Source organism: Mobula birostris, chromosome 14 (assembly GCF_030028105.1).
Source record: "Mobula birostris isolate sMobBir1 chromosome 14, sMobBir1.hap1, whole genome shotgun sequence".
Lineage (NCBI taxonomy): Eukaryota > Metazoa > Chordata > Chondrichthyes > Myliobatiformes > Myliobatidae > Mobula > Mobula birostris.
Window position 1 is genome coordinate 78,740,965 of NC_092383.1, and position 20,987 is coordinate 78,761,951.

Sequence of the window (20,987 nt, forward strand, 5' to 3'; positions counted from 1 at the left end):
TCAGCTCACAATCTCGTGCTGACCCTTTAACCTACTCTACGATAAATCTAACCCTTCTCTCCCACGTGGCCCTCCATTTTTCTATCATCCATATGCCTATCTAAGAGCCTCTTAAATATCCCTAATGTCTCTGCCTCTACCACCACCCGTGTTCCATGCACCCACCACTCTGTGTAAAATATCCCCCTCTGACATCCCCACTATACTTTCCTGCAATCACCTTAAAATTATACCCTCACGTATTAGTCACTTCTGCCTTTGGAAATGGCACTGGCTGCCCACTCTATCAATGCCTCTTATCAAGTCACCTCCTATCCTCCTTTGCCCCAAAGAGAAAAGCCCGAACTTGCTCAGTCCAAGCTCACAGGATGCGCTTTTTAATTCAGGCAGCATCAGTTTTCCAAAAGAAATGGCTCATTGAACCACCGTAGGAAGGGAATGAGGACAGCACCTCTGTGTATGACAGATCACACATGTGCAGTGTGGGCTGCCTTTCATGTCTGATGGGCTAATCTTGATACTATTAATTCTAATGTACATGTCAGCTTAAAGGGTCTGTGCAAGATCATGCAAACAACTTGCATTCACATAGGACCTTCCATAACTTCAGGATATCAGAGTGCGCTTTTCAACCACTGAGGTACTTTTCATAAAGTACCTGTCTTTTGAGGATAGGCTGAGCAAGCTAGGACTTTACTCTTTGGAGTGAAGGAGGATGAGATTTGACTTGATCGAGGTGTGCTAGATGATAAGACAGAGATCGAGTGGATAGCCAGAGACTTTCTCTCAGGACACAAATGGTTAATAATAGGAAGGGGCTTAATTTAAGGTGATTGGAGGAAAGTATAGGTGGGGGGGTGTCAGAGGTAAGTTTTTTTACACAGAGAGTGGTGGATGCATGGCACACGTTGCTGGGGTGGTGGCAGAAGCAGATACATTAGGGGCACTTAACTAGTCACATGGAAGAAAGAAAACTGGAGGGCTTAGATTGATCTTAGAATAGGTCAAATATTCTGCACAATATCATGGGCTGAAGGGCCTGTACTGTGCTGTAATGTTTTACACTCTCAAAGTAGCTGCATTTGTAAGACAGCCATTTTGCACATAGCATAGACCAGATAATCAAAGGACAAAGATCAGCAAAGTTATTCGGGATAATTCCTTTGCACTTTTTCAATATAGGGAATGGGACTGCTACATTGTTAAAGGTGACATATTTCAGATCTGATGTTAAACTAAGGTGTCCATTGTCCAGTCAAGTGAGGGCGAAAGGATTGCTGGGCATAATTTTTTTTGGACAAAGAGGGCCAGCATTTATCCCAATTCCTTCTTTGAGGTGGATATAGAGTTTATAGAGTCATATAACATAGAAAGAGACCTAATGTGACCAAACGGATGTAGAGTTGAGTTGTAGTCCATGAAGTATATTACTCCCACAGTTCAAATGTTCTGGGATTTCTCAGCGACTGAGAATGAATGAATATAGGAAATTACACCACAGGAACAAGCTCTTCAGCTCACAATGTTGTTCTTAACTAATTTAAATAGTGATTACAATCTGCAACAAAATTAATCCCTTCACCTATACTATATCCATATCCTTTCATTCTCTGCACATTCATGTCCCTATCTAAGAGCCTCTTCAACACTTACATCATATCTGCCTCCACCGCCACCTCAGACAACACATTCCAGGCACCCACTGCTATCTGCGTAAAAATATTTGCCCCGCACACCTCCTTTGAATTCATCCCCTCACCTAAATGCATGCTCTTAATCCCCTCCACCTAAGTGATGCAAAACTACATTTAAAAAAATGAAACAACACTTTCACATGTTGTGATCAGCAATTCTTTTAATAGACTATCAAACAAAGATGATTACTACAATAGGGAGCACAACAAACTCAGACAAATACTGTATTTCCAACAAATTCATTAACATTCATTCCACTTTCAGCAACGTCGAAACTTTAAACTCCATTTAAAGCAGAATCATACGTCTGCAAAGTAAACTAAATGCCGACAAAGCACCGGAACTTATCAGGACATAGAATTCAAAAGCTTATGTTAAACTTATACAGGTCATCTTTCAGGCTGTGCTCTGTGTGCACAGCACAGTAATAGTTCCCAAGCGTCAGTGTTGCTGGACTGAGAAGTTATAGTTGTCTCTAATGATCAGAGAGGTTCCGTAATTCACATTCACTAAAGACAATTAACCTGATGAAGGTCTTTAAGCTTGAATGGGTTGGAGATTTACTGCAGAGGAGGCCACTGAACCACAGACGCCCATGTCAGAATTATTTCCACACGTAGAATAACACAAAACTAAGAGCTGTACATATAAGACAATGACAAGTTAATACAATAGAACAGGGAGACTTCTTCACTCAAAACACTTAAAATGTGCAACCCATAGACACAGGAAACAGGCAAAGGAACATATTACATAATTAGTGGAGTAACTGACCACAATATTGAATCAGTACGATTAGGTAGATGAAATGCCAGCAGCCACATGTGGACTGTAACTAGCCCAAGACAGTTGGACATAATGGTCTATTTCTGTGAAATAACTTCTACAAAGTACGTAAGGTAAGAATATGATGCTGGGTCCCTCAGCAACAACAAAAACAGTTCATTTGCATTTATACAATAACTTTTCATATCCCCAAAACCCAAACAGCTACTCAAGACAACACTTGACAACAAGCAACATAAGAAATTAAAATACGACTGAAGGTTATTTTAAGAGGTAGGCGCCTTAAAAGGAGAAAAGGGAAGTAGAGAAGTAGACGGGTTAATGTCAGCAATTCCATTTTTTAGTGTACTAGAATCTGAAGGTACTGCCGAGAGCTGATATGGTAAATTCAAAAGAGGTCAAATTAAAGGGGGTAGTGATATGGGAGGGTTGTATGGCTGGAGGATGTCACAAAGGGAGGGATTTGAAATCAAGGGTGAGAACTTTGCATTTTGAGACACTGCTTTAACGTGAAGCAGAGGAACATAGCTTAGTGTAAGGACGGGATGGTGTGATACATTGGTCATGCTGTCGAGCTGCTGCTTCACAGTGACAGAGATCTGGCTTCATTCCTGACCTCTGTTGCTGTCTGTGTGCAGTCTGCATGTTTTCCCTGCAGTGCCCAAATTTCCCCCAGGGTGTCAGAGTAATACAGTACAGAAACATATCCTTCAGCCCATCTCATCTTTGCCGACCCAAGCTAGTCCCAACCTTTCCTGTCTATATTTTTATCAAAATGTCTTTTACACATTATTATTGTATGTGCATCAACTGCTTTCTCTGGCAGCTCATTCCATACACACACCACCTCGGTACATGTGAAAATATTTCCCCTTAGCCTTTTTAAACCTTTCCTCCACTTCCTTTAATTCTACTTCTTGATTCCCTTTCCCTAGGGGGAAAAATCTGTGTGATGTTGGAAACCACTTTTTTTAATAATACTTTTTATAAGATGTGTAATTTTTAACAAACTCCTGTATTTTTCACACTCACTGGCAGAAAGTGGTACAGCAGCTAAACTCAAACAAGAAAATCTGCAGATGCTGGAAGCCTAAGTAACACAAACAAAATGCTGGAGAAACTCAGCAGGCCAGGCAGCATCCGGGGAAAATGAGTACAGTCAAAGTTTCGGGCCGAGACCCTTCAGCAGGACTGGAGAAAAAAAAAGATGAGGAGTCTGAGGTAGAGGGTCAGGGGGGCAGGGAGAGATAAACACAAGGTGACAGGTGAAATCGGGAGGGGAAGAGGTGAAGTAAAGAGTTGGGAGGTTGATTGGTGAAGGAGATACAGGGCTGGAGAAGGGGGGGGATCTGATAGGAGAGGACAGAAGGCCATGGAAGAAAGAAAAAGGGGGAGGAGCACCAGAGGGAGGCGATGGGCAGGCGAGGAGATAAGGTGAGAGAGAGAAAAGGGGATGGGAAATAGAGAAGGAGATGGGGGGGCGCATTACTGGAAGTTCGAGATATCGATGTTCATGCCATCGGGTTGGAGGCTACCCAGACAGAATATAAGGTGTTGCTCCTCCAACCTGAGTGTGGCCTCATCGCAAAAGTAGAGGAGGCCATGGATGGACCATGCCAGCAGGTTGGAGGCCACCCAGACTAGCCAATCAGGAGGGATGGACGACGGGGGTCTATATACCACCGAACTAGGCGTGACTAGACATCATCCCTGATGAAGATGGCGGAATCTGTCACTGAAATGTTGGATAAAATCAATACCTGTGCCCAGCTGGAAGCTCAAGAAGGGTTTATCTGTCAGACACGCCGGGAAAGCGCTGGATCCTTTCTCCTTATCTTATTATAAAAGTGAAGGATTTTTCAGAGGCGCCATCTTAGCTTCCTTATTCTCTTGTCTCCACATTCATCCTACCTCTCAGCATCGGTTCTCAGCTCTTCATTTAGTTTGATAAGGAGTTGTATATTTATTTGTACTCTAAAATAAACTGAAGCATTGGAATTCATACGGCCCATCGTTCCTGACTCCCGTAAGGACCAGAAGATAGACAGAGAACCAGCTGTGCACTCACCCTATCTATGCCCCCTCATGATCTTATAACCCTCTACAAGGTTCCGCTCAGATTCTTACACTCTAAACAATAAAGTGCAGGCCTGCCCAACCTCTCCCTGTAAGTCAGGCCCCGGGGGGGGGGGGTCTCAGCAGCATTCTCATAAATAGTTTCACGTAGTCTCTGTGGCGTCTTTGTTTCCTGGCACATTCCAGAGGAGGGTGGATTGGTAGGATAAATAAGTGCTGTAAAGTGTATGAAGGTGAATGGAAAACCCTGGGAATGCGGGGGGGGGGAGGACGCAGGAGCAGGTTGGCAGGGTCAGGGAACTGGGGGGTGGGGGGGGGGGAAGGAGTGGCAGGATCAGTGTAGGACTGGTGTAAATGGGTGCCCAATGGTCAGTATGGACTCAGTGGGCAAAAGTGCCTTTTCCTTGCTGTAGACTCCACGAAGGTTGTAACTTGGGGGAGAAGGAGGGAGGACAGTTCAACCTCACTCTTTTGCCTCCCGCTCCGGCAGGCCGGCACACCGGTGCTTCGCCAGGTAACTGGCCAGCACGAAGCCCTTGCCGCAGAGCGGGCACCGGTGGGGCCGCTCCCCGCTGTGGTGGTACTGGTGCAGCTTCAGGCTGAAGGCCTGTGTGAAGCCCTTTCCGCAGTCGGCACACTTGAAGGGGCGCTCGCCCGAGTGGATGCGCTGGTGGATGCGCAGTGTGGCCGAGTAGGCCAGCGCCTTGCCACAAACAGGGCAGACGAAGGGCCGCCGCTCGCCGTGCACGCGCCGGTGCTGCGCCAGGTTGCGCGAGGCACGGAACCGCTTGCCACAGGCCGCACACTCGAAGGCCTTGTCGGCCCGGTGGATCTGCCGGTGCTCGGCCAGCTTGTTGGAGGCGCAGAAGCGCTTGCCGCAGCCGGCGCAGGCGAAGGGCTTCTCTCCGGTGTGGATGCGCTCGTGCTTGGCCAGGTAGCCGGCCGCCCGGAAGGCCTTGTGGCAGACGGAGCAGGAGAACGGTCGCTCGCCACTGTGAAGACGCCCGTGCTTGGCCAGGTAGCTGGCTGTCCAGAAGCGCTTGTGGCAGACGCCGCACTCAAATGGCCGGCCGCCGGTGTGCGAGGCCCGGTGCCGGGCCATCTCGCCGGGCGTGCAGAAACCTTGCCCGCAAACAGGGCACGGGTGGAGCTGCTCGTGCGTGTGGCCCCGGGCATGCCTAGCGAGTTCACCTGAGGTATAGAAGCGTTTCTCGCAGGCCGAACAGCCGAATGGCCTCTCCTCGCTGTGAATGCGCTGGTGCCGGGTCAGGTTGCTACAGCTGTAGAAACTCTTGTCACACACAGGGCACTCAAACGGTCTCTCCCCGGTGTGCACCCGCAAGTGCCTCTCCAGGCCTGAGGGGGACCTGAAGCCTTTGCCACACTCGGGGCAGTAGTAGTGGTACCAAGACCTCGGCGTCTCAGGAGACTGTGGCTCACCCACTGCATCGCCGACCTCTTTCTTCAGCTCCACGTTCAGGGCTGCCATGGAGGTCACTCCCGACACCAGGCCGTGCTGCAAAGAGAGCGACACTTTAAACTCACGGAAAAGGTCGTGAAATGTCTACTTGGAATTCCATCTTCTCCAACATCGCTAATCTCCTCTGCCTGTACTATGTGTTGTAGCTATCTACACTAATCTCCTCTGCCTGTACTACCTGTGTACTTGCCTACACTGATCTCTTCTCTTCTCATTAGATCCACAGCCTCTGCGCCTTGTCTAGGTGTACCTTTAGTGTTTGTGAGAGTTTCTCCCGCCACCACCTCTTCAAGCAGTGCACTCCAGACCACCTATCGGTTCTGTTGAAAACACTTCCTTTCAGATCCACTCTAAATGTCCAACCTCTCATCTTAAACCAATGCTTCCTTGCCTTAGTTACCCCCACCATGCAAACAGATCTTTATTATCTACTCCATATGTTCTGACAGTATTATGGATGTATCCCATGGTCCTGCTGTTAACCGACACTCCTTTGAATCCCACCATTCACTATATACACCCTACCCTTGTTTCATCATCATTATATGCCATGTCACATGACATGCGCGATCATGGTGACCATGATTTTTCCTGGCGATTCTTTCTACAGAAGTGGTTTCTATTGCCTTCTTCTGGGCAGTGTCCTTACAAGATGGGTGACCCCAGCCATTATCAACACTCTTCAGAAATTGTCTGCTGGGCATAACCAGGACTTGTGATGTGCACCAACTGCTCATACGACCGTCCACCACCTGCTCCCATGGCTTCACATAACACTGATCAGGGGGCCTAAGCAGGTGCTATACCTTGCCAAGGGTGACCTGCAGGCTAGTGGAAGGACAGAACGTCTTGCAGCTCCTTTGGTAGAGACATATCTCCACTCTGCCACCCTGGTTTGCCTTCTCAAAATGCATTGCCTTGCATTTGTTAGGATTAAATTCCATTTACCATTCCTCCACCCAACTTTCAAGCTGATCTGTATCACACTGTAGTCTCAGCCAACCTTCCTCTCAATCTATACACCACCAATTTTTGTATCGTCCGCACATTTGCTTGTCATATCTCGTACATCCACATCTAGTCAGGAGTATACATTACAAACATCAAAGCACATCCTCGTGCTATCAGAATTTCCTGTACTGATCGATGTCCTCTTCTGTCATGAGTTATTTGACTTTAAGACCTTTTTGGATCGAAGTGAATATTCACAAGTTTGTATGTTGTGCTGTGATTAGTGTACTGGTCTGGTAATCCTTCAAATGCAGGCTTAAATCCCACCTTAGGACTTTCTGAACAATTCATAAAAGCAACAATGAGGTTGTGGGGTTTGCAAAGACCTAAATGTTAAATCATGTTCTGTTGGGAGGGAGACCATGTTTTTTCCAATTTGCTTCTATGGGTGTCTTTCATCCCACGCTAACACTTAATTTTCCCGCTATTGTGGTCTTGGTATGCTTGTATCAGCATCTGCTCTGAGTAAATATTCGGTTAAAATATTTACTCAGAGCAGATGAGTGTTATCACTTGCTAATATACAGTGGCATGCAAAAGTTGGGGCACTCCTGGTCAAAATTTCTGTTACTGTGAATAGCTAAGCGAGTAAAAGATGAACTGATTTCCCAAAGGCATAAAGTTAAAGACGACACATTTCTTTAATATTTTAAGCAAGAAAACTTTTCTATTTCCCTCTTTTACAGTTTCAAAATAACAAAAAAGGAAAAGGGCCTGAAGTAAAAGTTGGGCACCCTGCATGGTCGGTACTTAGTAACACCCCCTTTGGCAAGTATCACAGCTTGTAAACACCTTTTGTAGCCAGCTAAGTGTCTTTCAATTCTTGTTTGGGGAATTTTCACCCATTCTTCCTTGCAAAAGGCTTCTAGTTCTGTGAGATTCTTGGGCCATCTTGCATGCACTGCTCTTTTGAGGTCTATCCACAAATTCTCGATGTTTGGGTCAGGGGACTGTGAGGGCCATGGCAAAACCTTCAGCTTGCATCTCTTGAGGTAGTCCACTGTGGATTTTGAGGTGTGCTTAGATTCATTATCCTGTTGTAGAAGCCATCCTCTTTTCATCTTCGGCTTTTTTTACAGATGGTGTGATGTTTGCTTCCAGAATTTGCTGGTATTTAATTGAATTCATTTTTCCCTCTACCAGTTAATGTTCCCCATGCCACTGGCTGCAACACAAGCCCAAAGCATGATCGATCCACCCCCATGCTTAACAGTTGGAGAGGGGTTCTTTTCATGAAATTCTGCACCCCTTTTTCTCCAAACATACCATTGCTCATTGCGGCCAAAAAGTTCTATTTTAACTTCATCAGTCCACAGGACTTGTTTCCAAAATGCATCAGGCTTGTTTAGATGTTCCTTTGAATCTTTTGCATAGAATGTTTTGGCTTCAATGAGAAAAAGGTATGTTTGGAGAAAAAAGGGTGTAGAATTTCATGAAAAGAACCCCTCTCCAACTGCTAAGCATGGGGGTGGATCGATCATGCTTTGGGTTTGTGTTGCAGCCAGTGGCACAAGGAACATTTACTGGTAAGGGGAAGAATGAATTCAATTAAATACCAGCAAATTCCGGAAGCAAACATCACACCGTCTGTAAAAAAGCCGAAGATGAAAAGAGGATGGCTTCTACAACAGGATAATGAACCTAAACACACCTCAAAATCCACAATGGACTACCTCAAGAGGCGCAAGCTGAAGATTTTACAATGGCCCACACAGTCCCCTGACCTAAACATCATCGAGAATCTGTGGATAGACCTCAAAAGAGCAGTGCATGCAAGACGGCCCAATAATCTCAACGAACTTGAAGCCTTTTGCAAGGAAGAATGGGTGAAAATCCCCCAAACAAGAATTGAAAGATTCTTAGCTGGCTACAAAGAGCATTTACAAGCTGTGATACTTGCCAAAGGGGGTGTTACTAAGTACTGCCATGCAGGGTGCCCAAACATTTGCTTTGGGCCCTCTTCTTTTTTTGCTATTTTGAAACTGTAAAACATGGAAATAAAAAAGTTTTCTTGATTAAAATATTGAAGAAATGTGTCATCTTTAACTTTAAGCCTTTTGGAAATCAGTTCATCTTTTACTTGCTCAGCTATTCACAGTAACAGAAATTTTGACCAAGGGTGCCCAAACCTTTGCATGCCACTGTACTTATTCAGATAACTGCCGGAAATCACAAAGACAAGGGACTCTGCAGATGCTGGAAACTGTGGGCGACATACGCAAAATAGAGGAACTTAGCAAGTCAGGCAATATCTATGTTGAGGAATAAACAGAAGTTCAGGTTAGCAGTTTCATCAGGACTGGAAAGGAAGGGAACAGAAGCCAGAATAAGTAAGTGGGGACGGGGGATGGGTAGGAGTACAAGCTGGGTGTGAGTGATAGAAGATACATTAGGGACATTTAAGAAACTCTTAGATGGGCACATGGATGATAGAAAAGTGGAGGGTATGTGAGACGGAAAGGTTAGTTTGATCTTAGAGTAGGTTATAAAGTCAGCACAGCATTGTGGGCTGGAGGGCCACTAATACGCTATAATGCTCTATCTAGTCATAGTCATATTTTACTGATCCCAGGGGAAATTGGTTTTCCTTACAGTTGCATCATAAATAATTAAATAGTAATAAAACCATAAATAATTAAATAGTAATATGTAAATTATGCCAGGAAATAAGTCCAGGAACAGCCTATTGGCTCAGGGTGTCTGACCCTCCAAGGGAGGAGTTGTAAAGTTTGACGGCCACAGGCAGGAATGACTTCCTATGACGCTCTGTGTTGCATCTTGGTGGAATGAGTCTCTGGCTGAATATATTCCTGTGCCCAACCAGTACATTATGTAGTGGATGGGAGACATTGTCCAAGATGGCATGAAACTTGGACAGCATCCTCTTTTCAGACACCACCGTGAGAGAGTCCAGTTCCATCCCCACAACATCACTGGTCTTACGAATGAGTTTGTTGATTCTGTTGGTGTCTGCTACCCTCAGCCTGTTGCCCCCCAGCACACAACAGCAAATATGATCGCACTGGCCACCACGGACTTGTAGAACATCCTCAGCATCTTCCGACAGATGTTAAAGGACCTCAGTCTCCTCAGGAAATAGAGACGGCTCTGACCCTTCTCGTGGACAGCCTCAGTGTTCTTTGACCAGTCCAGTTTATTGTCAATTCATATCCCCAGCTATTTGTAATCCTCCACCATGTCCACACTGACCCCCTGGATGGAAACAGGGGTCACCGGTGCCTTAGCTCTCCTCAGGTCTACCACCAGCTCCTTAGTCTTCTTCACATTAAGCTGCAGATAATTCTGCTCACACCATGTGACAAAGTTTCCTACCGTAGCCCTGTACTCAGCCTCATCTCCCTTGTTGATGCATCCAACTGTGGCAGAGTCATCAGAAAACTTCTGAAGATGACAAGACTCTGTGCAGTAGTTGAAGTCCGAGGTGTAAATGGTGAAGAGAAAGGGAGACAAGCCCCAGTGCTGCTGATCACTCTGTCGGACACACAGTGTTGCAAGCACACGTACTGTGGTCTGCCAGTCAGGCTATCAAGAATCCATGACACCAGGAAAGCATCCACCTGCATCGCTGTCAGCTTCTCCCCCAGCAGAGCAGGGAGGATGGTGTTGAACGCACTGGAGAAGTCAAAAAACATGACCCTCACAGTGTTTGCTGGCTTGTCCAGGTGGGCGTAGACACGGTTCAGCAGGTGGGCGTAGACACGGTTCAGCAGGTAGACGATGGCATCGTCAACTCCTAGTCAGGGCTGGTAGGCGAACTGGAGGGGATCTAAGTGTGGCCAGACCATAGGCCGGAGCAGCTCCAGAACAAGTCTCTCCAGGGTCTTCATGATGTGGGAGGTCAATGCCACCGGTCTGTAGTCATTGAGGCCGCTGGGGCGTGGCGTCTTCGGCACAGGGACGAGGCAGGACGTCTTCCGTAGCACAGGAACCCACCGGAGCCTCAGGCTCAGGTTGAAGACATATCTTCTCTATTCTAAGCATCTAATACTCAGACATGTGGTATGACCACTTCCTTCCACATTGGCCCTAATCAAGTGCCCTATCCCAAAATCTCTAGGTTATTTAAGGTAGAACTTAACTAAAATAAACATCATATTTGACAGCATATGAAGAAGGAAACTGACTGTGGAGGCCAGAGGAATAATAATAGGAAGCCGTTTGCTGATGACACCACTGTCGTTAGCCAAATCAAAGGTGGTGATGAATCAGCATACAGGAGGGAGACTGAAAATCTGGCTGAATGGTGCCACAACAACAACCTCTCACTCAGTGTCAGCTAGACCAAGAAGAAGGTTATTGCCTTCAGGAGGAGCAAACCAGTGGAGAGGGTCAGCAACTTTAAATTCCTCTGTGTTTTCATTTCGGAGGATATGTCCTGGGTCCGGCATGTAAATGCAATTACGAAGAAAGCAAAGCAGTACCTCTACTTCCTTAGAAGTTTGCAAAGATTCGACATGACATCTAAAACGTTTACAAACTTCTACAATGAGTGGTAGACAGCATACTGACTGTCTGCATCACAGCCTGGTATGGAAACATCAATGCCTTTGAATGGAAAATCCATCAAAAAGTAGTGGATACAGCCCAGTCTATCAACAGTAAAGCCCTCTCCACCACTGAGCCCATCTACAAGGACTGCAGCATCCATTATCAAGGTCCTCCACCACCCCGGCCATGTTTTCTTCTCACTGCTGCCAACAGGAAGAAAGTACAGGAGCCTCAGGACCCACACCACCAGGTTCAGGTACAGTTATTACCCCTCATCCATCAGACTCCTAAACCAGTGGGGATAACTTCACTCAACTTCACTTGTCCCATCACTAAAATGTTCCCACAACCTATGGCCTCACTTTCAAGGACTCTTCATCTCACGTCCTCGATACTTATTGCTTGTTTATTTATTATTATTACTTCTTCTGTATTTGCAAAGTTTGTTGTCTTTTGCACACTGATTGCTTGGGTGCGGTCTTTCACTGATTCACTATAGTTCCTGGATTTACTGAGTATGCCCACAAGGAAACAAACCTCGGGTTTGTATAGGGTGACAAATATGTACTTTGATAATAAATTTACTTTGAACTTTGAACCTAAGACATTAATTGCAACAGGTATCACCAGAAAATATACACTTCTATCCATTGTGATTCTAAAAGATCTCTCTGAAATATTTTTGTAATATTAATGATCCCAATATACTTCTAATAATCACAGCTCTAAATGTCTCACTAGCTTCAAACTTCCTCAAACCTTAGTAAACATGCCATGCATCTGTTCTATTTCCTCAACATCCTTCTTTTTGTACAAAAAAGTAAAGCTGCCACGTTCCAGCTAAAGTTCCACTATGTTGATTCAGTTCCACATTTTGGAAGTAACGCTTGTAACTGCTTGCTGCCCCATTGAGAAAACATCACTCTCCTGCCTTGCACGCTCAAAAGGCAGCTTGCCTGTATCTTTTGGAGGCAGTGAGAGGCAGCCACTGGGTGTTGGCCTTGAGAGATAAATCATCTCACAGAGGATTTTGCTACTGGCACTTCACGGAAGATCTAGGCTCGACTACCTCCCTGTATATGGACGAGCCAACTAATTAATTTTGAAGTGCCTTCAGAGACAGGTAAGGACGGGCAATTGCACATAAGTTGAACCTGCCCGATAACATAACAGGAACAGCCCGATAACACCAACGTTTCGAAAGGGGTGTAAACCTTAATTATGTACTCAGTATTATTTATATTTTTTTTAGTATTTGTTTTTGTATTTGCACAGTTTGGCTTATTTTGCACATTGGTTGCTAGTCAGTCTTTGTGTATCATTTTCCAATGATTCTACTGTAGTTCTTTGTTCTACTGTGAATGTCTGTAAGAAAATGAATCTCAGGGTCGGATTTGGTGATATGGACATTCTTTGATAAATCTACTTTGATCCTTAAGCCATCAGACCAGGAGCTCAAACACGAGGAAATCTGCATATGCTGGAATTTCAAGCAACACACATAAAAGTTGCTGGTGAACGCGGCAGGCCAGGCAGCACCTCTAGGAAGAGGTACCAGGAGCTCCCTTGTTCCAAGGGACAGTGGGAGTCTTTTTCCCACCTTTATGAGCAGTCAGCTGGGGCTTAAGGCACAGCAGCTCGAATGGTACGGCGCTATCTGGCTGTCAGTTTGCATTCAGTGGGCAAATGGGACACCAACCCATCAATTCCTGATGTAATGAAAAAGATCTGACAGCTTTTGTCAGCCTAACAGCTAACACACACCATCAAGGACGATAACAGAAAGGTCAGCAACTTCGTGAAGGCTCCCACCCACCCTGCTCTTGAACTGTCTGTCCCACTCCATCAGGGAGGGCCAGGCCAGGACCACCAGACTCAAAAACAGCTACTTCCCCAAGCAGTAGGGCTGATTAATACTTCCACCCACAAACCTTCCTCTGCCCCACCCCACTACTTACATTTTCTGTCAGAGTCGCCCTGTGTACAGAGATTCCTGTGCCCAGCATCACCCTATGGACATACAATGTATATAAACTATCTTATGTATTTATATTGATGTGTTTTTATTAGTGTGTCCTTATCCAATTGTTTTGTTTGTACTGCATCGGAGCCGGAGCAACAATTATTTCATTCCACTTTACACTCGCGTACTGGAAATGGCATTAAACAAATCTGAATCGTGAATCTTAAGCTGCAGCGGAGGTTGGTTCGTGGAAACAGCAGGAGCAAAGGAGCGGCAACCAAGGCCCGGGGAGACGCCGTGAGCTTGACAGATCCCCTATCACCCTCGATCGTGTCGCCCCCCTCCCTCCCTCCCTCCCAAGTACAAACACCGGGCTGGAAAGGGAGGCGATCCCCTCTGACATCCCCACGGAGCCTCCAGCAGAACCAGGGATGATACAAACTAGCCGCACGCTTAGGAGCCCCGAAGGCGAACCTTTTCCAACTCGTTACTCACGGCCATCTAGGGAAGGCTGTGGGTGGGTGATCCGGCAATCCGTGCCCCGCGGCCGGCAGCAGTTTCACCGCCGCCCTGTCAGTTCCCCGATCACCGTCTCCGGCAGCGGAGCAGGGCGATTCAACCATAATACAAAGAGATGTGAGCCCCTGCCATGCGCATGCACAGACCCACTCTCCTTTCCCCGGCTATGGGTTCTGGGTAAACACTTTCCCCCAATCTTCACTTAAAACCCGTGCCCCAGCTGCTCTCTGCTTAAGAACTTGCACCTAAATTCAGGAAACCCATAGTTGCCCATTAAATATTTTCTCTGCAAGCAATGGATTACTTCCAGTGTGTTTGCTAACAATTAATAACGTTTAGTAATACGCATAGTAAGATCCCACAAATGGAGATAAACCAACACGTCAGGGCTGGGCAACTGATTTTGAAGTTATAAAGTCCAAAACCAGAGGCCGCAGTTTCAGAATAAGGGGTAGACAATTTAGAACGGAGTTGAGGAAAAGCTTTTTCACACAGAGGGTTGTGGTTCTGTGGAATGCTCTGCCTCAGAAGGCACTGGAAGCCAATTCTCTGGATTCTTTCAAGAAAAAGTTAGATAGAGCTCTTAAAGATAGCGGAGTGAAGGGAAATGGGGAGAAGGCAGGAACGGGGTACTGATTGTGGATGATTAGCCACGATCACAGTGAATGGTGGTGCTGGCTGGAAGGGCTGAATGGCCTACTCCTGCACCTATTGTCTATTGTCTATTGAGAATGCAATTGCCACTTTGTACACAAGCTTGCCCCATGAACCGCAACAGCCAGGTAACATTATTTAGGTAGCTGCTAGAGTTGTAAGGAAAAATGGAAGAGCTATGGGGAGAGAAGAGTTAGATTGATCTTACAGTAGGGTCAAAGGTCAGGTCGGTGCAACATCATGGGCCGAAGGGCCTGTATTCCGCTGTAATGTTCTGTGTTCTACATGCTATAAATATTCAGCCTGGTTTATTTTTATTTGTTTTTCACTGGAAGATGAAATGCTGGCTTCTCCGAGGACTGCCACCTTGTTGTGGTGGAGAGCTTGGTGAATTCCAGTGATCCTGAGAGCGATTCCCTTAGCTCCTGTTAGGGTCACCCATGGTGGTAAAGTCAAGCCAGAAGCTCCAGAGAGCAATCCTACCAAGACCTCAATGTGTGAGCTGGCGGAAGATAATGACTCATCACACTGGCAGTGAAAGCAAAGGAAACTGGACTGTGACCACAATCTGTCAAGGACCTTGTGGTGGCTGCCCATGCATCATCCTCCCCACGTTAAACAAAGTCCCGCACAGGCAATCTCTGTTAAGGGAATCCACCTTAACATCCTGGATTAAGACCATATGTCACAGGAGCAGAATTAGGCCATTTGGCCCCTTGAGTTTGCTCCGCCATTCAATCATGACCAATCCATTTCCCTCTCAACCCCATCCTCCTGCTCCTTCCTCATAACTGTTCACACCCTGACTTATCAAGAATCTATTAACCTCCGCCTTAAATCCACCCAATGACCTGGCTTCCACAGCCACCTGTGGCAACAAATTCCACAGATTCACCACCCTCTGGCTAAAGAAATTCCTCCTCAACTCCATTCTAAACGGACTTCCTTCTGTTCTGAGGCTGTGCCCTCTAGTCTTAGACTCTTCCACCATAGGAAACATCCTCTCCACATCCTCTCTGTCTGGGCCTTTCAACATTCAGTCCCCCTTCATTCTTCTAAATTCCAGCGAGTATGGGGCCACAGCCATCAAACACACCTCATATGATGAACCTTTCATTCCTGAGATCAATTTTGAGAACCTCCTTTGAACCCTGTCCGATGTCAGCACATCCTTTCTTAGGTAAACGTCCCAAACTGCTCACAATACTCAAAGTGAGACCTCACTAGTGACTTATAAAGCCTCAGTATTACATCCTTGTTTTTATATTCTAGCCCTCTCAAAATGAATTCTAACATTGCACTTGACTTCCTCACTGCCAACTCAACTTGCAAATTAACCTTTAGAAAATCCTGCATGAGGACTCTGAAGCCCCTCTTCACCTCTGATTTTTGAATTTTCTCCCCATTTATAAAATAGTCCACTCCTTTATTCCTTCTGCCAAAATGTACAACCCTACACTTCCCTACAATATATTCTATCTGCTACTCCTCTGCGCATTCTCCCAATCTGTCTAAGTCATTCTGCAGACACCCTGCTTCCTCAACACTACCTGCCCTTCCACATAATTTCATATCATCCACAAACTTGGCCACAAAGCCATCAATTCCACCAACCATATCATTGACATATAGTGTGAAAAGGAGCAGCCCCAACACTGACCCCTGTGGAACACCACTAGTCACTAGGAGCCAACCAAAAATGACTCCCTTTATCTTCCTGCCAATCAGCCAATGCTGTATGCATGCTAATATGTCTTTCCTGTAATACCATGGGTTCTTATCTTGTTAAGCAGCCTCATGTGCTGCAGCTTGTCAAAGACCTTCTAAAAATCCAAGTACACAACATCCACTGATTCTCCTTTGTCTCTCTAACTTGTTACTTCCTCAAATAATTCCAACAGATTTGTCAGGCAGGATTCCCCCTTAAGGAAAGCATGTTGACTTTGGCCTATTTTATCATGTGCCTCTGAGTACCCCAAAACCCCATTCTTAACCATCGACTCCAACATCTTCCCAACCACTGGGGTCAGGTTAACTGGCCTATAATTTCCTTTCTTCTGCCTCCCTCTAATGATGAGTGGAGTGATGTTTGCCATTTTTCAGTCCTCTCGAACCATTCCAGTATCTAGTGATTCTGGAAGGACCATTAACTATGCCTCCGCAATCTCTTCAGCCACCTCTTTCAGAATCCTGTGGGGTAGTCCATCTGGTCCAGGTGACTTTTCTATCTTCAGTCCTTTCAGCTTCCCAGGCACCTTCTCCCTAGTAATACCAACTGCGCTCACTGCTGTCCACTGACACTTTCGAACCTCCGACTTACTGCTAGTGTCTTTCACAGTGAAGACTGATGCAAGATACTTATTCATTTCATCTGCCATTTCCTTGTCCCCTATTACTACCTCTCCAGCATCATCTTCCAGTGGTCTGATATCTACTCTCACCTTTCTTTTACTCTTTATGTATCCAAAAAAACTTTTGTATCGTCTTTGATATTATTGGCTATCTTACATTCATATTTCATCTTATCCTTCCTTATTGCTTTTTTAGTTGCCTTCTGTTGGTTTCTAAAAACTTCCCAATCCTCTAAATTCACACTAATTTTTGCACTATTATATGCCCTCTTTTTTGCTTTTATGTTGGCTTTGATTTCCTTTGTCAGCCATGGTTGCATTTAGAATACTTCTTCTTTGGGATGTATTTATCCTGTGTATTCTGAATTGCTCCCAGAAACTTTAGCCATTGCTGCTCTGCTGTCAACCCTGCTATAGTCCCCTTCCAATTAACTCTGGCCAGTTCCTCTCTCTGTAATTCATTTTACTCCACCTTAATACTGATGCATTTGACTTTAGCTTCTCCCTCTCAAACTGCAGGGTGAATCCTATTATATCATGATCACTGTCTCCTGAGGGGACCTTTACCTTAAGCTCCTTAAACAAATCAGATACATTACACAACATCCAATCCAAATTAGCTGATTCCCTAGTGGTCTCAAAAGCTGCTCTAAAAAGCCATCTCATAGATATTCTACAAATACTCTCTCTTGGGATCCAAAGTCAGCACCAACCTGATTTTCCTAATCTACCTATACATTGAAATCCCCCATGACTATTGTAACATTGTCCTTTTAACATGCATTTTCTATCTCCAGTTGTAATTTGTAGCCCACAGCTTGGCTACTGTTTGGAGGCCTGTATATATCTGCCATCAGAGTCCTTTTGCTCTTGTAGTTCCTTAGATCTGTCGACAACGATTCTATATCTTCCAATCCTATGTTACCTCTTTCTAAGGATTTGATTTCAATTTTTACCAACAGAGACACGCCATCCACTCTGCCTACCTGCCTGCCCTTTCAATATAATGTGTATCCTTAGATATTTAGCTCCCAACTATAATTTTCTTTCAGCCACAACTCAGTTACGCCCACAATGTCATACCTGCCAATTTCTAACTGCACTACAAGATCATCTACCTTACTCCATGTACTTTGTGATTTCAAGTATGTCACCTTCATTCCTGTATCTGTCACCCTTTTTGATTTTGTCCCTCTGTTGCACTGCAACTCATCCCACTGACTGCAATTTTGCCTAATCATCTGCCTGTCCTTCCTGACAGTCTCACTACTCACTGCCTCTGCTCGTATACTAGCTGTCCCATCCTTAGCCCTATCAGTCAGTTTCCCATCCCACTGCCAAGTTATTTAAAACCCTCCAGAACAGCTCTAGACAATCTGGCCACAGTGATATCGGTCCCCTTGGGTTCAGGCGTAACCCATCCCTTTTGAACAGGTCATACCTTCCTCAGAAGGAGATCCCAATGATTCAAAACTCTGAAACCTTGCCCCCACACCAGTCCTCAGTCATGCGTTCATCTGCCAAATCATCCTATTCTTACTCTCACTGGCATGTGACACAGACAGCAATCCAGAGATGACTACCTTTTCAACTTTTCTGCTTTTTAACCGGCTCCCTAAATTCTCTCTTCAGGACCTCCTCCTTTTTCCTACCTATGTCATTGGTGCTGATGTTTACCTGGACTTCTGGCTGCTCACCCTCCCCCTTTAGAATGCTACGGACCCGATCCAAGATATTCCTGACCCTGGCCCTTCAGAGGCAATATGCCATCTCAGTGTCAGTACCTCCAGTTGAACTCTGTCTTTTTGTGTGTTTTTCCCCTAGCTGTCAGTCTGTGGTTTTGTATTGCCATGTGCTCCTGTCCCTGCTCCTGCTCTACTCCGGCCCCTGTATTACTGAGTACTCCGTCTCTCACCTGTTTCTCATTATTACCAGTTTTGCTGCCACTTCTGTCTCATTGTGCTCCACCTATCATCTGCCTCTCTGTTTTATTGATCTGTGTATTTCAGTCCTGGGTTTTCCCCCGTTTGTTGCCAGATTGTGCCAGTGAATTTTCCTGAGCCTTTCCAGCATTTGTACCTGTACTCTGTCAGTCTGAAGATCAACTCTGCCTGTTTCCTGATTCTGGTCTTTGGACTCCTCTGGATGTTTTGATCTCTGCCTGAACTTTGTTTGCACCTTGGGATTTGTTACTCAATTAATATCATTGTGTGCACAGTACTGGGTCTGCGATTGGATCCCTGCTCCAGTGACCTGACCCTAGGTGTCTCTATCATGTCCACAGAATCTCATCCATATTCCTCTGACTGTGGATCCCCGATCACCTACAGCAGTCCTCTTCTCCTCCCTTCCCTTCTGAGCCACAGTGCCAGACCCAGTGTGCTGCGGCTTTCCCCGATAGATTGTCCCCCCAACAGTATCCAAAGTGGTAAACTTATTATTGAGGGGAATGATCACAGGGGTACTCTGCACCAGCTGCCCATTTCCTTTCCCTCTCCTGTCAGTCACACAGCTACCTGCCTCCCGGAACTTAGGGATGACTATCTCTCTGCAGCTCCTATCTATCACCTCCTCAGCTTCCCGTATGAGCCGAAGATCATCAAGCTGCAGCTCCAGTTCCTTAACACATTCTCTCAGGATCTGCAGCTCAGAGCACCTGGTGCAGATGTGGTTATCCAGGAGGCTGGAAGTCTCCCAGCATTCCTAAATCTCACATAAAGAACACTACACAGCCCCTGGAGCCATCCTCACTGCTCTAACTATGTACTAACAGATGAAGAATGAAGAAGAAGAAACGTACCAGATACGTACCTTGTCCAAACCTGTTCTCGCAGAAGCTTGATGATCCAAAGCTTTCCGCACTCTAACACTGGTCCACTCCCACTATGGCCACTCTGCTTGTCCCAACTTTACCTTTATTTTCCCTTGCTAATGAATCACTAGTTGAATGGGCTGCTGGAAAATGTCAAAAGCCCACACCCGCTCCTTATTAAATCTCACTCACAGACTTGTGAGTTGCCTCCTCTCTCGCTTTCAATCAGATTGGGCCACTGGAAAAACACCAAATGCCCACGAACAATCCATTTTCAATTTAAGTCCTGTGGCAAGTGATGGTGGGGGCGGGGGGAATCGGTCAGAATTGTGTCCAGATCAGCATCTCCAACCATCTGAAAACCCACCAATAGACAATCCCTTAGGAGAGCTTAAATGTTTGCAGTACTACTGCTAAATGATGGCCAAGGGTAAACTATTTTGCCTTCTTCATAAAATATCTTTTATATATTGAGAGAGCACTGGTCTAATAATGGAGTCAAATGATATAACCTTCACCAGTGAGGCAGTCCTTTAGATCTGTCTTGGGAGTGTAGGGTGTACTGTGTGTTCAGGTCTCCAGGGAGAGCACAGGATTAGTCACAAGTTTTCAATGGCACAGACATAAGATATAAATAGACATATAAAATGGTGTTTAGTAATAGCTTTTAAGTTCTGCGGTGAAGAGAAGGCTGGACAATGACAGGTAGAGTTATTTAAAATAGGCGAGGTTGAGATACATCCTAGGATGCGCTGGGACGCATCACCGGTGATGCAACCTGATGGGTGTTTCGGGTCTTTCATCACCAGACACCCTCAGCCGGGGTTGGTCAGGCTCTGGCTTATGTCCCAGGAGCATTGGTCCAGGCATCACACCTCCCGATCCACGGCCATCTGGAGGCTTGCTCTGCAACCCCCCTGTGACGGTCCTGATGGCCCTTCACTTTGCAGCCCCCATAAAGCCAAGGAGAGAGCAGGTTCTGCAGAGCCAGCGGCCAGCACACCTCCATAGGCTCGTGACCTACAAGAAAGGTGTGGGAGGTAAGTTTCCTTGTGGAGCAGACGGAAGCTAAGGATACATAGAGCTGAGGTAATTAATCCAAATGCAGGACTTAGGGATAATAGGAGTGGT

General features: G+C 45.8%; 1 protein-coding gene across 1 annotated transcript; it reads right to left on the reverse strand.

Moving 5' to 3' along the window:
• Positions 1-1,870: 1,870 nt before the first annotated feature.
• Positions 1,871-14,135, reverse strand: LOC140210005 (uncharacterized). The gene is made up of 2 exons (XM_072278730.1): positions 14,016-14,135; positions 1,871-6,073 (listed from the first exon to the last, which is right to left on the reverse strand). Exons 1-2 carry the CDS (start codon positions 14,019-14,021, stop codon positions 5,021-5,023), a joined length of 1,059 nt encoding a protein of 352 aa, XP_072134831.1. The 5' UTR covers positions 14,022-14,135; the 3' UTR covers positions 1,871-5,020.
• Between the last annotated feature and the right edge of the window lie 6,852 nt (positions 14,136-20,987).